Source organism: Leuciscus leuciscus (genome assembly GCF_965113295.1).
Source record: "Leuciscus leuciscus genome assembly, chromosome: 1".
Classification (NCBI taxonomy): domain Eukaryota; kingdom Metazoa; phylum Chordata; class Actinopteri; order Cypriniformes; family Leuciscidae; genus Leuciscus; species Leuciscus leuciscus.
The window spans coordinates 54048368-54066347 of record NC_138725.1 but is presented as its reverse complement, the minus strand read 5'-3'; the positions used below and the strand labels follow the sequence as shown (position 1 = coordinate 54066347).

Here is a 17980-nt window from a genome sequence, read left to right as displayed (position 1 = left end):
CAGTGGTTCTCATCCAGGGGCCGGGAGCCACTAGGGGCCATCAGTAAACTTCCAAGGGGGCAACGGGATGACTTAAAATGAAGTAAAAACAGGTAATAAAATAAGTCAAAACAACAAAAAAATCAAGAAATGTTTAATTATAGATATTTTGAATATCTGTAGATACCATAGATATTTAATATATATAGTGAATTTACATTTTTCTAATTATGCCAAGCTCTAAAAAAAATATTGGGTAGAAATTGTGAGTCCATTATTTTCAATCCTCATTCTTAATCCCAAAAAATGGAAAAGTCATGGGGTCATCCAATATTGTACAATAAAAACAATATTGGATGTGATTATAACTTGCAATTGTGAGTTTATATCTCACTATTTTGACTATAACTCACAATTGTGTTTATATCTCATACTGACTTTAAACCTCACAAATGTGAGTAGATCTTACTATTCTTATTTAAAATCTCACAATTGTGAGTATATATTTCAAAATTCGGACTTTATAACTCGCAAATTGTGAGTTTGTATATCACTATTCTGACTTTAAACCTCTTAATTGTATTTATATCTTACTATTCTGTCTTTTGAAAAGGTTGAAAACCACTGTGTTAATATCTATTACAGTTCATGCGAGTGATATTTTAGTCACACTAAACAAACAAAGTTCATGTAAATCCTAAAGTGTGTCAGTTTTGTCTCAGATTTTTCTCTTTAAATTCATTAATACAAATACGAATAGAAACACGATTCAGTTGTAATTAGAATGCAGCAAAATTATCTCTTGTCATTTTTTTTTTTTTTTATACTATCATTTTTTTTAGGTGTAAAACTTTTTTGTAAGAAGGAAAAAAAAATACTGCAACTTTTCTTTATGATTTTTATTCCCTTTGAGATTGCGCATATGCAATTCAGATAAGTAAACAAATGGCTAAAATATTGAAACTATTCTGATTTACTCAAAGTAACAATGCACAGCAGGCGCTGATTTGCACTGATTTGAGTGTGCAGGGTTTGCAGTGATGTGTGTGTGCGCGCGTGCGTGTGTGTGTGTGTGTGCGTGCGTGTGTGGACATTGGTGTCATGGCTGAAGGCATAAAGCGAGACCTACATTTCCCTGTCCAATGATTCCCTTCTGTGGCCGGGAGGCACAAACTGCCAGCTCTGAATTAGAGTATTAAGGAGAGATATTCCACATCTAAAGTGTGTGTCTAACTTCCATTCTTTAAAATGTCTTCTTTTACATTCCACAGAAGAAAGTAAATCATACAAGTTTGGAACGACATGAGGTTGAGTAAATCATGCCAGAGTTTCCGTTTTTGGAAATGGAATTCCCTTTAAATTAATTAAATTAAATTAATATGTATATGATTTGTCTCTGTCCACGTATAGAAAAATAATGATGCATGCAAAATCATGTCAGAGTTCAAGAAATTGTTTGTGATAATCGTTCAACTAGTTCAAGATACAATGCATTATTCACTGCTGCAATTTATATGTTTATTTTCTCTGCAAAATGTAAATATTAAGCAGCAATGTCATGCAGCCCAGTTGGCCATATGCAGACCTCCAGCAAGAAACAACAATCCAGCGACCTGGTAACCTCCAGCATCAAAATCATTATCAGTCTAAATGATTTGTATATTCTCTTTGCATGGGATCTCTCTTTTGGATCCATCTCTCTCTTTCTCTTACCCGAGTGTCAATATCTGCATCATGCTGTGAGACATGATGTTAGGTATTAGCCTCTTGCTGTGTACCTGTCAGTGTCTGTCTGCCCATCTCCAGCCTTCTCTATCCTCCTACCTCTCCTTTTGACACCTTTTCACTCTCTTCATTCTTATTTCCCATCACTGTCGCTGTATGTCTATCCACGCATATCTGTTTTTCTCCCTCCCTCTCCTTCTCCCTCTCTCTCTCCTGTTGTGGTGATCAAACGTGCCTTGTGTGTCTCTCTGCAGTGCTGTGTGATCAGAGTGGAGAGTGAGCACAAGAGAGAGAGACTGTGTGTGTGGTTGGTTTCTCCGAGACCCGAGGAACATGCTGTCCCCTTCTGGCTGGGAATACTAAAGGCACAATCCCACAGCTGCTGCCTTTGTGTCTCTAGCCCCTGACCACACTTATATAAGCCCAGACTACAAAGCCAACTGTCCAGCAAGCCTAAAATTCAGCATGTCTCTGTCATCCATTCAGACAGTCGGGATTGAGATGCGCCACAGAGCTGTGCTGTGTCTGTTGGGGGGTCTCGAGCTTGTGATGCTCATAAAGCAGCTGGCATCTGATTCTGAGCTCAGCTGAGTTCACCCAGGTCAGGCAAAGTTTAGGAGACTCGAAGATTATTGAAATGATCACTTGGAAAAACACGGAAAAAGAGTGGTATGCTGCCTTGATTTGAAATGTAAACTTTCTTTAAAGGTAGTGTGTTAACACACACACACACACACACACACATGTACATACATACATAGGCTACATACATACATATATAAATATATATATACTGTGTATATATATATATATTGCCAAAAGTATTGAGACACCCCTCCAAATCATTGAATTCAGGTGTTCCAATCACTTCCATGGCCACAGTTGTATAAAATCAAGCACCATGAAGATTGCTTCTACAAACATTTGTGAAAGAATGGGTCGCTCTCAAGAGCTCAGTGAATTCAAGCATGCATGGTACTGTGATCGCCACCTGTGCAATAAGTCCATTCGTCAAATTTCCTCACCACTAAATATTCCACAGTCAACTGTTAGTGGTATTATAACGAAGTGGAAGCAATTGGGAACAACAGAAACTCAGCCACGAAGTGGTAGGCCACGTAAAATCACAGAGCGGGCTGCATGCTGAGGCGCACAGTGCGCAGAAGTTGCTAACTTTCTGCAGAGTCAATAGCTACAGACCTCCAAACTTCATGTGGCCTCCAGATTAGCTCAAGAAAAGTGCGTAGAGAGCTTCATGGAATAAGTTTCCATAGCCGAGCAGCTGTATCCAAGCCTTACATCACCAAGTGCAATGCAAAGCATTGGATGCAGTGGTGTAAACTAAGCACGCCGTCAATGGGCTCTAGAGCAGTGGAGACGTGTTCTCTGGAGTGACGAATCATGCTTCTCTGTCTGGCAAACCAATGGACGAGTCTGGGTTTGGTGGTTTCCAGGAGAACGGTACTTGCCTGACTGCATTGTGCCAAGTGTAAAGTTTGATGTAGGGGGGATTATGGTGTGGGGTTGTTTTTCAGGGGTTGGGCTTGGCCCCTTAGTTCCAGTGAAAGGAACTCTTAATGCTTCAGCATACCAAGACATTTTGGACAATTTCATGCTCCCAACTTTGTGGGAACAGTTTTTTTATTTTTAATGTAGTTTTGATCCTACAAATGCAGCCCTGGAGAGCAAGATACTTCTTTTAAAAACAGTAAAAAAACTTAACAACCCTAAACTTTTGAATTGTGTGTGTGTGTGTGTGTGTGTGTGTGTGTGTGTGTGTGTGATATATTAATATATAACTATTATATTTAAAGGGACAATGTGTAGCTTTTTAGGTATTTTATTATCTAAAATCTATATTTTTATTCATAAATATGCCCTCAATGGTGTACAAATACCTATGCCAATGTTCAGACTAATCCTCGTAAACGAAGAATTTATTATCTTTATATACATGGGACGGGTAAGTCCACGGAGGCTTCCATGTAGTTCCGCCATCTTGAAAAACTATAATAGCAGAGAGGGACAAAAAGTACTAGGCCAACGCGTTTCCACAACGCGTTTCGTTTAGAGCCAGCGTCACGTGACTGAAGCCAGCAGAAGCGGAGGAGCAGAGCAGTGAGAGGCGCTTGTCACTGCCGCGGCAAGTTTAAAAGGCTGCACTGCACGGTTATTTATACACCGTTCATTCATACATACATATGAGTCACAGGATAAAGAGTCCTCGTCGTCGAAAAAGTCCAAAATAGATCGTAAAAGGAAACGTGACCGGAGATTACAAAAACAAGGGTTACTGTCAGGATAGCTAATGCAGGAGAAAGCTTTCAAAAGAGACCCTGAAGTTGCCTGCTTTCTTCTCGACAGGTAAGTCAATGTTACAGTCTTAATTACAAGCTTTTTTTTCATTGCTTGGTTGTGTACTTTATTATATAGACAGTCGAACATTTATAGTTAAAAGTTAAACAGGCTCTTTGATGAATAGCAGCTATTGAGTAAAAGAACGTTAGAGAAGGCTCTGATGATGATGATATCTAACAATGCACATACTTCAAAAAATATAACGAGTAAAGAAGGCATTACTACTAATTACCATAGTTAATGTTTTTGACAGTCAGTAGTTCATACTGTAACATTCTTTTTTTCGTTGTTTCAAGTTTCAGTTTGTTTTAAATAACAAACATGTTCACCCGAAGAAAAACTCGAAGTGCTATTATAAGACATCCTGTCATAGCTTTTAGGTACATAACGGCTACCGTAGATGCAACGCGCATTTGAAAAAGTGAGGCGCTGGAGAGCATTATTCGTTTGAATGCAAAATACAATTTCACCACTAGATGGGAGAAATTCCTACACAATGTCCCTTTAAAAAATATATATGATAGGCCTATATGATGTCTTAAATAGTAAATAAATAGTTTTTCCGCTTTTTTCATAAAAACAAAAGCATCTTCTGATTTTTTGTTTTATCGTGGTTATCGGCATTCCATATAGAGTAATGCTGCCTTCACGTGTTATCGGAAATGTCCTACTTCACACTTTTGAAGTCGTGATTACAAGCTTGTTGGATTCAATGCTGCATCACGCCATGTCGTCATTAGTCTCAAAATGACAACGGGTGAAGTTCAATTTTGAGCTGTTAGGTGTGTTTGACTTGAAGCAGAGCTGCGAAGACCAATCGGTGTATGACATCAAAGTACCGCGAGAGCTAAATGAGCAGGCTCCGCTTTCGAATCGCTCAATGTCTTTGATGTCATTTCTTTGATGTCGGTCTGCGTAGCGCCACTTCATGACTTCAGATTGTACACACCTGTTCACGTCTTCGTAATGGGAATTATGCGTTTCTATGGCAACACTATATGCACCCACAGGTAGAGATGCAAACCATTCAGATGAAAACCGTAAAGCAACTCTGCAAACGAGAACTTTACTGGTTGAATTAAGTAATAAGGAACTGCTCACGTGATAAAATATACTTTGAGAATGTAAAGAATGTAAATTATGGCACAGCAGCACCAACAAATTCAGCTCTCTCACTCACACAATGAACAGACCGTGGCTAATTAGTAGTGTAGCAATATCACCCATTGCTCAGCGCGACGATGATCAACCCTGTCCTTTGTCTCTCTTCACATGTACATAAGGTGGGATGTCGTGCAGTTGTAGTGCGCCACTCGCCCTCTAGCGGTTAGCTGTGAAAGCGCGTGCTGGGCCTGTCTTCTGCTCAGGAGTCTGGTGATGCTGTTTGTTGCTGGCTTTAAGAATGCTGTCCATAGGAACCAGCTCAGAATACTGATTCCACAGTGCAGCACTTGTGCATCGGGGCTGCAGTTAGGCAGACTCTAGCCAAGGACTGTCCACTGTCTTTACCTCCTTCAATTCCCAAGATAAAACAAATGTGTATTATATTTGGAATTCAATTTATGGCAACATACCACACACACACACACACACACACACACACACAAAGATGGTTAAAGATATGCTCTACTCATACTGTGACCAGAAATTGACAGCAAATAGGAGCTTAAATACAACCAGATAATAAACTACAAACAATAATAACCTAAAAAACAAAACAACGTCAAGACAGAAATAGAATATGACCCTCCTTAACTAGCTATGCTTTTATTACCATCGAATTATATTCTGAGGAGACATAAAAAAGATTTCTCAATTCTTCCAGAGCATGTTTTCTTTATATCGCATAGATGTTCTTGTCCTTTACAAGACATCTGATTTGTGTGCGTTATGACACTAGTGGTGCTATGTTGGAAGTGTATTTGGGCATTGTATCCTCCTGAAATGCAAGGCAAAATAACCAAGGACAAATATTTATAAACATTTATACATTCACAATTTCAATCTGCAAAAACATACCAATATATAACATATATTTTCTGCATGAATCACACACTATAAACAATGATATTATTGAATATGTTAAACAACACATTTAGAGACCATAAACAATAATGAAGGGTATAGTTATGACATGAGAGGGGAAGAGGAGGAGGGGTGGAGAGCAGAAGATAGGACAGTGAGGGGAATAGCTGTTTGCCCTGCTAGAGCTCCTTACGTAAGAGCACTGTGCAGAGAGGAGACCAACACACACTCGCCCCTCGGCCACAATGACATACTGCTCCGGCCCTTTCATCCCTGCTCTTCTCTCTTTTACAACACACTCCATTATTATACCTCACATAAGGAGGTCTGTATAATAACAGAAACAGCTGGTCCTCCCTCAATTATTATTAGTTGATAGCTATTATACTAAGTAACAACATTAATTTAAATTATGTATACATTTCTTTCAATATAGTTTATAATAAAACAAACTGGATATAATGTACATTCTTTGAATTGACTAACTGGTAATAAATGAATAATAAACAAATAATTGAACATCTTTCTTTTAATAAGTGAAATATATGGGTAATTGCATTAAAGATTGTTGGAAATATGTGGAAATGTATAGTGTTTTAGCTAAGCTGTCAGGCAAATTGTGTATCTTAATGCTATGATGGTCAGAACGGTAGCTTAAATTAACATTAATGTAGTTAACATGACAAATGTAATGTGATTTTGTAGGAACTGTAATCAGGTGCTAAAGTTTTAAACCCATTAAAAGTTCTTTAAGGCAATGGGATCGCTTGAGGTCCTAATGGAAACCCTGATTTTGAGGGAGGATCTGATTTAATGTGACACCTGCATAAAAAACGTCTATCTTCAAAATCTGTAGAACTGCAGTCCAAGGCTGTATACCACGGCTGCCACATCATCAAGCTCTGACGAAAGCCATCTCAATAGACCTTATTCAGAGCAGCGCCATGACAGGTATGAAAGTGAGGCTGTGAGGGATAGACTTGCCGTGTTTCCAATGGCATCCGCTGTAAAAAGCTCCTATATTATTTACAATTTTCCATAGCTTATGTTGTCGGGAGTTTTTTGTCAATTGAAATTTCTTGGAAATATATTTTTCCAGTATTTCATGAGCAGAACAGTCCAAAAACACATTAAATAACAGTACAGCCCATTGAAGAGATGCATGTCTGTCCCTCACAGCCTCGCTTTCATTCCCATTAAAAATCAAAGATGGCTCTGCTGTGCCTGTGAATAAGGTATATTTGAAGGATCTTTGGAAGGTTTTGTTATCTTTTGCACACATTCCAATTCACAAACTAGATTTGGCGGGAAACGAGTCGGCACTGAACTCCTGCATTAAAAGAAAGACCAATAATATAAAAAAATGTATTAGCAAGTATTTTTTCCAAATTGATTTGTTATAGTATTTTTGTGCCGTGACCACGTGGGTGGAAACCTTCATGTAGCCAGCAGACTTACTAGACCATCTCATTCTAGTGTTCATTGCTGAGGACACAACCTAGCTAGAATGCCATTCAGTCTTCCATTTGAAAAGCACCCTTTGAGCCAGTCACCGCTGCAAATGCCATGTGATCAGGCTAGCATGCAGGGATGGGCAGTATTTCAGATACATGTATTTAAAATACGTATTTGAAATACAAAATACTATTTTGTATTTTAAAGCCTTTGGAAAAAATCAAATGTAATTTGTATTTAAATACATTTAAGATGAGTATTTTTGAATTTTCAAAATACATAAAATACTTTTTGCCAGTCAACCTTTTTATCAGGGTATTGATTTTGTGCATCAACTAGTTCAGAAATTCACTAGCTCAGCATTGGATCAGTGATTTTTTTCTTTTTTTTTTATAAGGTGAGAATGTCATGATCAATTCTACTTGTTGATTGAAGTTAAAATAGTGCATTATTCACTTCAGTTAACATGAAAGAATAAAAGAGCACAGACAAGTGGGAAAATAGCGTAAGCCAATCAGTCTCGACCGGTTTTTGATTTTTATCAACTAGCTTGTCAAATGTGTTTAAAGCATTACTGCATGTTAGGGCTGGATGATATGACACATATCATAGCGATGATATAAAGTGTAAATTGATGGGCCTTTTTGTGGGGTAAGCAAATTTATCCGTGCAGCTTTTAGTGGGCAGGAATTATTGGAACGTTGGAGTGGAAAAAGAAGCACTGATGAATGATACACCACAACAATCTTCAGCTTTTAGTTTTATTGTACTTAAAAAATTATAATCAAAAAGGGGTAAATAGAGTCTAAATTAATTCTAATTTTAAATTTTAGATACACTTTCTAATTTTAAACTTATAGAAACAAATAAACTTTACATAAAATAAACATAAAATTACTTAAAAAGCATTGGACTACCTGCAAAAAAAAAAAAAAAAACTCAAAAGAGTTTGAAATTCAGTTTATGCTGTGGAATCAAAACTGATATTGAGAATTGTGAAACCATGAAATTGTTACTGTGAAGGAAAACTGAGATCATTGGTCATATCGCCCATCCATATTCTTTGCTAGATAGCAGAAAAGGTTCCCACAGTTTTACATACAGTATGAATGTTTTAATAGTGTTCACCACAAGTAACAGACTACATTGTAACCAGAAATAAGTATATAAATGGCTGCTATTTTGCATAAGTTTATTTGTAATTGCCAGAAAGAAAGAAGAAAGAAAGAAAGAAAGAAAGAAAGAAAGAAAGAAAGAAAGAAAGAAAGAAAGAAAGAAAGAAAGAAAGAAAGAAAGAAAGAAAAAAAGAAGAAAGAAAGAAAGAAAGAAAGAAAGAAAGAAAGAAAGAAAGAAAGAAAGAAAGAAAGAAAAAGACAGAAAGAGAGGGCAGTGATGTGGTTAGGAATTAAAAGTCAGCTACGTATAGTTTCTTCATTCACTGTGACCTATCCCTGCACTGGATGGCCAATTTCACATGTATTTTGTGTATTGTCAAAATACAAAATATAGTATTTGTATTTAAATACATTTTTTCACACATTATTTTGTATTTGTATTTAAATAATTTTTTTCACACAGTATTCCATGTATTTATGCCCATCTCTGCTAGCATGCTAATTAGCCAAACCTTGACCCCTTGGTTTTTCCCAGTGAAATCCAGGTCGATGCTAGGATTCATGCATCTAATAATCAAAACCGTCTTTCATCTCCCCTATCTCTCTCTGATGCTTGCTTGAAGTGGCCAGTTAAAGTATTAGTAAGCCTTTCTCTTTGAAAAAGCACAAAAAAAGACAAGCTGCGACAGAAAAGTGATGACAACACTCCAAGGTCTAAGCTCATCACAAAACGACGGAGCCATCCTTTATAAATCCTTATGAATATTGCCGTAAGGGTTGTGGGTGAGGGGCGAAGCAATTCTTGCCAAGAGTGCAGAAAATCTACCATGTGAGGAAAGAGAAAGGCCTAAATAGTGTGTGAAGAGCTTCCAGGGTTCTTATTACGCTGTAAAATGATGGGGGAAGCAGTTTTGCAACAGGTCAGTGAGGACAAAGAGTCTTAATTAGGTGAGCTCCCTTTGGACTCTGTCATAAACAAAAGCCTCAATCCTAACTTGACACCCCCCGATGCACAGAGGGATGCTTGGTTCTCAAGGACAAAACCTACAGGCCTTGCGTAACTAAACTATTGTTGCTTGAGATCGCTACAGCAAAATGTACACACATGGAAAACAGGCAGAGGTGCAATGAAAGTCCTCAGCAGCTCTCGTCCAACTGTGATGTAATGGTGGGATTGGGTGGGAGGCCAGAGGGAGTGGGGGAAAGCCAGCTGTTTCTTTGCTGTGGACATCTGGGCATGAGTGCTGTGGGGAGTTGCAGTTGGACAGATGAATGTTTGTTCAGGAAGGAAGAATTCCTGACACAGCCCTCATCAGTCCTATCATCTCTCATTACAATGCTGCCGTCAGTCTGTGAGCCAATTAGCTCTTTATTAAAGGGATTTTGCAGAATATTATACACCTGCTTTGAGATGTAAGCTTGTCAAATATGGAAGACTAAAAAGTTGCACATAGAACAAGTATTTTGTCAAAGGCTCAAGCTAAGATTCAGTGTAGACTTTTCCAACCTCGTTCTGAATCAACTTTTGTCCTCCAGGAGCCATGTGAAAGTACAACACTAATTAAGGTATATAAAGCATTCATTATTGACCAAGCACCTGAAGGCCAGGATTTTTGCTGAGTCGGGGGGTTCTACAAGGGTGCCATTGATCCACTCTCTGCTATGCAGCATTGCTTTCGTGGAGCAACCTTTCACAGAGGTCATTCACAGTAAACAAAGTTAGACCACTTTTCTTGGCAAAAGCCACTTTGGTTGAGTCCATAGATCTAAGATTATGGCAACTTTTAATTTTATTATTTGGTGTCAGTTTTAATGGACACATTACATTTCAATTCTGTCTGAGCATTTGGAGAAGACTTAAACTTAAAAGAAAAGGACGTTGTGCTAGTCTTTTCTTCCCTATTGTGACGTATATCCAAGTGAAACAGCTGATCAAACTAGAAGTGTCGAGCACCAGTGTTTATCAATGAATGGGCCTCAAAATGACTTATTTAACAAGACAGAAGCATTAGGCCAAAAAAAATAATAAAAAATTGTTTCCCCTTAAAGGTTTAGTTAACCCAAAAATGAAAATTCGTTAATTTACTCACCCCCATGTCGTTCTAAACCCATAAGACTATCATTCATCTTCAGGACACGAATGAAGATCTTTTTGATGAAATCTGAACGCTTTCTGTCCAGCTACACAACTGACACCTTGACACTTCAAAAAGTACTGAGAAATACTGAAATAAAGAGATCGTAAAATTAATCCATATTGAGCAGTTTAGCCCACATTTTCTGGAAATGAGATCCCTTTATATGATGAACAGATTTATTTTAGGCTTTTAAACACAAACATTAATTGTGGTAAACAAAAGGCCAAACATGCTCACGTGACGTGCAAGAACCAATCAGGTAGCAGGTTTGAGCTTCCCCCTAGAACAATGAGGTTCATTCTCACCATCGCATGTCAAGAAGGCTCGGTTGAGCTTCCATTTATGGTTTCTGATCAAAGTTTATACATGAATAAAAGCCTAATTTAATTATGGTTATCATATAAAACAAATAAATCTCTTCAGAAAAACCATATGAATTGAGTATTTGAACTTTTTGAAACAGTGTCAGTTGTGCATCCGGAAAGCCTTCTCCAACACAACCTTCATTTGTGTTCCGAAGATGAAACAAAGTCTCACAGGTTTGTAATGACATGAGAACTTTCATTTTTGGGTGAACTATCCCTTTAACCCTTTCACGCATAGTGGACATCTATTAAAAAAGCATTTTCTTGAATTTGCACATCAGCCTCTTCATTGGACCCTGGTGCATCATCCTATAAATTGCAACCAAGTGGCAAGCCCCGGAATATCCACCCATTCCTTCTATCCTAGGAGACTCTTGTAGGTAAAAAAAAATATTGCTGCATCAAGCAATATCTAATGAGTCATATCACAGTAAAATTTTCCAAGTTTTGTTTTTAGATTGAGAGAAAACTCTGATTAATCACGTGTCCACTGTAGTGGACGTCATGCATCAATTGCTTTATTTCAGCTACAATTCATAATTATATTGTGAATATTGTTTTTGAAATTTAAAACTTAACTTAATCTGCAGTGACTTTTTTTACTGTAAATAAATGTACTTGTATTATTAGAATGTAATTTTCATTGACATCGAAAAAAGTCATGTGATTACATAATGTATGACACTTGTAATGCATTACTTGTTAGATCAAAAAGTAATGATTACGTAATGCATGTTACTTGTAATGCGTTTCTTTACTCATTACATCAAAAAGTAATCCGATTAGGTAATGCACATTACTTGTAGTTAATTACTTGTTAGATCAAAAAGTAATCTGATTAGGTAATGCATGTTACTTGTAACATCAAAAAAGTAATCTGAATGCGTTATGCATGTTACTTCATTTCAGATGAGATTGAAAAAAAAAGTGATATCGCTAGGTTTTCTCAGAGGAGGGCTATGATAGAAATGTGCATGTCCATCTCGAACATAATCAGAATTATCAGCTAATAAGGGTAAATCTCCATACTCTGGTGCACTGGAGGGAGCATCTGAGTGGTTTCCAGTTGTACCTTAACAGGCTGTAGAAAATTCTGATGGAATCACATCCTCATGTTCTGATATCAAAGATACGCGAAGTGCAAGTTGTATGAAGCCTTTGCAATATTTTGCATTTATATTTTTTGTATATATATTTTTCACATGACTTTCTATAATTGTATTGATTAGTTTGTTAAATTCACATATTGTCTTATATTTAATATAGTATTAAACCATAACCACATGCTGTCCACTCAAGTGGACATCTGAAGATCTTTGAAAAATGCCCTAAGAGCAATAAAAACGCATAGGAAAAAAAAAATCCTGAATGAGGTTATAATAATTCATGCATGAAAGGGTTAAAAACCAGCAACACTACAATCTTCAGCTACATCAATTTAAGGTTTCTCATTTTAAAAGTTTGATTTCTAGTCCTGGAAAAATCATGAAAAATTTAACATTTTAAATTGGCAATACATAGTGTTTCATTGGGCTCAAGAATGTTTAAAAACTTTACAAAAACCCTTAATCAGCATATTAAAAGTCACATTCAATTGTTAAGAGCCCTATTAGAACAATCAGCTCAGTGTTAATCAAATTTGAACTATATAGAGACTATAAATTAATATTAAAAACAAATGCACATCGTTTTGTTTATTTTTATTAAACAACTCTGCAGTAATGCATGACAACACCAGACAGAGCAGAGGACGAGCACATTTATGCCATCTCCTCCTTGGCGAGACGGTCTTTCTTGAGGGGTCCCTGTTGAGAAGAGGAAAAAAAATTGTTACCAGCCAAATCAAATTTGATGAATTACTGCACTTTTAAAAGTACAACTGGAGTCATGTCATCAGAGAGTGAACAGGGAGAAAGCACAAAGGAGGCACTACTCCCCTGCCTCACCGAGTTTTAATTTTGCACTGGAATGGAACCCAAATCTCAGACTGATTAGCTGAAACAGGTTACGAACAGTGCACTGATATGCCTAGGATCATGAGTCAGCAGATAATTACATTCTTCAGCTACGGTTGTCACTTCAGGTCAGTTGCAGGCAACAAAGTATGCGCAATGTCATTCAATTTTGATCTCTATGGGATCGAGGTCTAAATGCTACCAATTAAAGCTTCTTTAAAGGATCCAGCCAAGCATGATGCGCATCAAACACAGAGTGGCGATAAGAGTCAGGTCAGTCTCACCATGCACTGACACCCTGTAGACCCAGACCTTATTCTGACCAACATCTTTAGACCGCAGTCTGAGAGGGTGCAGCGAGAAACCATTGAGTCAAAGTTGTCACGCACTCACCATGAAGTTTTTCTTCTCCTCGATGGTCTGGAAACGTCCATGACCGAACTTGGAGGTGGTGTCGATGAATTTGAGTTCGATCTTCTCCTGAGCGCGGCGGCTGGTCTGGACCAGAAGAGATTTGCGCAGGGTCAAAACCCTCTTCTTGGTTCCGATGACACAGCCTTTCAGCATGAGGAAGTCGTTGGTCACCTCACCATAGTGCACAAATCCACCCTAGGGAAACACAAGAGTCAGTTTAAAAAGCAACTACATAATCTGAAGTAACCAAAACCCACATCAGATAGACATCTAGACACTCACGAGGGGGTTGATGCTCTTGTTGGACAGATCATAATCAGTAGAGGCGTTGCTCTTAACTACTTTTCCATCCTTGGTGTGAAAGCCCACACCAATCTTGTAGATCTAATATTGAAGAAAAAAATTATGTAAGAGAAGACACGCACAAAAGTGATGCCAAAGGAACACTTGAGTCCATTTCTGAGGCCTCACCTTCTTGTTGATCTCAGTTCGGTGGTGGTAGCCTTTCTGACCGGCACGAGCAACAGAGAAAGCCACACGGGCAGGATGCCAGGCTCCAATACAGGCCACTTTACGCAGTCCACGATGGGTCTTGCGGGGCAGCTTCTTTGTGTGCCAACGGCTTGTCACACCTACAGTAACACATCTTTGATCAGAAAAGGCCTCTTTGAAGCTCATTTGCTTATAATATAGCAAGTGTGCTGTCAGAAGGAAGGCAGCATGGGAGTTTCCTCATGCGTTTCGGGCGCCATGCCTGACGCGATTAATCCATGTCTTTCATCATTGTGCACAATGCTTGTCAAGTCAAAATTAAAATCATGGGAACGGACAGATGTTGAACAAAAAGCTATCCACCTACCCTTGCATCCATGACCCTTGGTAACACCGATAACATCAATCATCTCATCCTGAGCAAAGACATTAGCGATGGGAACTGACTGCTCGAGCTTCTCTCTGGCCCAGTCAACTTTATCAGCGATAGAGCCACCATTCAGTTGAACCTCCATCAAGTGGGACTTCTTCTGTCTGTGGGGCAGCAGGCGCATCTACAGACAACACAAATATTAGGTGAATCTTCATGAAAAAAAAACATATCCAATTATAAGAAAAGTAATCATACAAGCAAGACTTTAATCCAGGTTTTAAATGTACAGTTCTGTGTACGCCCCAGCTTGACAATGCTCAATTTTATTGTAAATTAACTACATTTTATAAGATTGAATTGAACAATTTCAGTGGGGGGTGGGGGAAGAGAGATTTCAAAGGACCCCAAGTTAAAAAGATGGTCTACTCGAAGCTCACCTGTGTGTGGGCAATGATGCGAATGATCTGGCAGTACTTCTTCATGGAGGCGAAGTCTTTCTCCAGCTGCTTCTTGCCCTCCTCATCTTGCCACCTCTTGCAGTACTTGGTGAAGGCCTTCTTCTTGGACTTGTACCTGAACGTGGTAGATGAGGGCAGGGGAAAAGCACAAAGAAAGGTTGGCACAGCCCCTTCATAGCCTAGTGGGCCAGTGGAAGGAGACTGGGCATAGCTGCTTTGCCCATCCTCATGGTAAAGGGGAGGCGTCGACAGCAATAGGTAATTTCGGCTCATGGCACGGTTTCTAAGGAGCCCTTTCCACCGGCCAGAGGAGCCCGGAGCTCATCAGGGCACAAGGCACCTGAGCGGAGCTGCACCACACCGACACATTAGAATGGCTCAGGAAAACGTGACTGTTTAATCTGGCCAACATCTATTAGCTCCAGACTAAACATGCAAGCAATTATGTTTTCAAAACCAAGCCTTACCAGTTCTTATAGAAGCGACGCTTGCACTCGTCACTGATGTGCTCAGCAAAGATGGTCTTGAAAGAGCGCAGACCACGGGGGGTCATGACGTATCCAACAACACCCACTACAACCATGGGAGGGGTCTCCACAATGGTCACTGCCTCAACCACCTCCTTTTTGTTGACCTCTAAGAACAAGGACAAGCTAGTTAGCTAAAAACAATAAGACTTTAGATATTAAACACCAAGCTATACTTAAGAATGCAGGTTTAAGACTTGATATGCAACTGCTCTCAGTACTCGACATTCAGCAAGGGATTAGAAGCCCATATATGTCCGCCCGTCGAGGATTTCATCACTGGCAGGCACACTACAGGCAAAGTAGAGCACTTTTCTACATGCAACAAAATCTGAACACTTAAACGTTAACTCACTTGAGCCAGGTCTGTCAACCTCACGGACGATGTGGGTCATACCAGCCTTGTAGCCAAGGAAAGCAGTCAGGTGAACAGGCTTGCTGGGATCATCTTTAGGGAAACTCTTCACCTTACCACGATGGCGTTTACACCTCTTGCGTGGCAGGAAGCCCAGAGATCCATGGCGTGGGGCCGAAAATTTACGGTGAGACTAAAAAAAAAATGTTAAAAAAAAAAAACATTATTCATCATCATACACGCAAGTTCTGAATGTGAAAACTCAGTGTTCTGACATTCTGTAAAATTCCACAACTGGTGTAATTATGCTGGATACAAACTTTAATAAAAAAAGGTTTAAAAAAGCAATTCATAAAGAGCAACTTCTAATAGAACAAACGTCTGAAGGGTCCCCGCTCAAACAGAACGCATTTTCCCCCCATTCCACTGGACTACTTATCTCGTTTCTCAAATGTAAACACATTTAACCGTTGCACTACTCTTGCAGAATCTCATCCATGACGAGATGCGCATATTAAAAAGTTCAACTTAAACACTGTGAATGGCCCAATACAAGATAAATATTCAGCAAGGAAAACAATTTTAAATATCTTGAATTGTACCCTGTAAATGTTTTCTTGAGTAAAGTAACAAACATGGATTTTAGAATGAACGGGTCACCACATGGGAACATGAAGTCTGCTGCCATTATTTTTAAATGCATCATTACATTGTTCAAAGCATAAGAAACAAATGGAAAAACTACTGAACTATTTTATTCATGTTAGCAAAATGTCCTCTTGTAATGGACACCAAGACTCAGTTGGTTAAAATAAGTTAAATAAAAAAATTTTAAACCAAACTTTGTATAAAGATGATTATCAGCTGTTATGAAAGATAACAGAATAAATTGATAAACCATTTTACTTTATGCAATGTGGTTAAAATGTCCATAAATGGGTAGTCCCATTCAATACAATGCATCTAATTTACTTTTTTTCTTGGGGAAAAATGTAACGGAAATAGTAATAATGGGCAACATTTTCATACCTAATATTTCATAGGAATATTGATATTTCTCTCCACATTCACTTTTCTCCCAGAATGCCTAAAGAACATGCTGCAAGTCATGCGCCCTCTACAGTGGACATGAAAATGAATGCCCCGTTTTGTAACAAAATCATATTGATTAGAAAACTTAATATTTGACTGAATTGTTGAATTACAAACAATTTTAGAAAATAGTCAGATTTAAGTGACTTCAAAATATTATAATTCTCCATGAGTGCTAAATTTGATCACTAAATTCATTCAAGTCATTTTTAAAGATCAGGTTGTCATGATGCATATTAGACTTAAAACTGTGACATGTATGGTGTCACAGAAATTCATTAAGAAATAAAATCCACTACAGAGGACAAAAGTCTATTTCTGGGTCCCAGGGGCATAAACGGCAACGTAAAATGTACTGACTGCACCTTTAACTTGCGGCTGTAAAATTTACTTGGCCACCTCAAGAGACAGTAAAGGCCCTACAAAGAACCGCGTAAAGATAAATCATAATGAGAACAATGAAACTCAGAAAAGGCCAGTTTAACAACCAGCAAGGATTATAATATCTAACTAATGCCTTCGTGTTTACAAAAACATTCAAAACGTTAATGTGTTAAAGCTCAAAGCAGAGAAGAATGCGGCCATTTTCCCCCACAGTCAGTCACACACATGTGCTAAAAACTCAGGCGCAGAGATTCATTTCAATCTATAAACACAGCAAAAAAGTCGTTTGCCTTCTATGTGTAATATATTGAACACGAGGAGTCTAAAATAAGCAGGATGCCTTTGATTTAGGTTGGATTATGAAAAGGAGTCAAGAACTCACCATTTTGTCCCCGGTCCGATTGAAAGAGATCGTCTGAGAGGCGGTGCTTCCTTATAAAGCAAAACCGGCGTTCGACGCGTGTGCGTCACGGAATACGCGTGTGCGTCACGGCAGACGCGTCTCGTACGTTACGATCCTCAGTGGCGTCGCCATCTATTGGTGAGCAATACATTGTGCTCAATGTAGGTGAAGTCCATACGATGTGAAATGTTCACATTTATTCCTTCTGTGCCAAGATTAATGTCAAACACAAATAAGAAAATCTATAATATGCAACCAATGTTACTTAATGTTTCTTTTCTTTGCAACATTTTTCACGGAAAATCTAGGTTCTGTAGGGCAGAGCGAACATCTCTTTACTGCTTTAGTAGGCTACTTCAGAAATCCC

General features: G+C 38.5%; 1 protein-coding gene across 1 annotated transcript; it reads right to left on the bottom strand.

The window, feature by feature from the left end:
- Positions 1 to 12845: 12845 nt before the first annotated feature.
- On the bottom strand, positions 12846 to 17677 carry rpl3 (ribosomal protein L3). Its single transcript, XM_082142943.1, has 9 exons — positions 17593 to 17677; positions 15735 to 15927; positions 15320 to 15488; positions 14832 to 14967; positions 14389 to 14575; positions 14001 to 14161; positions 13812 to 13913; positions 13509 to 13724; positions 12846 to 12965 (listed from the first exon to the last, which is right to left on the bottom strand). Exons 1-9 carry the CDS (start codon positions 17593 to 17595, stop codon positions 12921 to 12923), a joined length of 1212 nt encoding a protein of 403 aa, XP_081999069.1. The 5' UTR covers positions 17596 to 17677; the 3' UTR covers positions 12846 to 12920.
- Positions 17678 to 17980: the final 303 nt, after the last annotated feature.

Coding starts and splice junctions, on each gene's coding strand:
- rpl3 (XM_082142943.1), bottom strand. Junction 14,576..14,831: donor GCATCATTGCCCACACACAG/GTGAGCTTCGAG, acceptor TGTTGTCTGTAG/ATGCGCCTGCTGCCCCACAG. Junction 13,725..13,811: donor ACAAGAGCATCAACCCCCTC/GTGAGTGTCTAG, acceptor GTGTTTCCCTAG/GGTGGATTTGTGCACTATGG.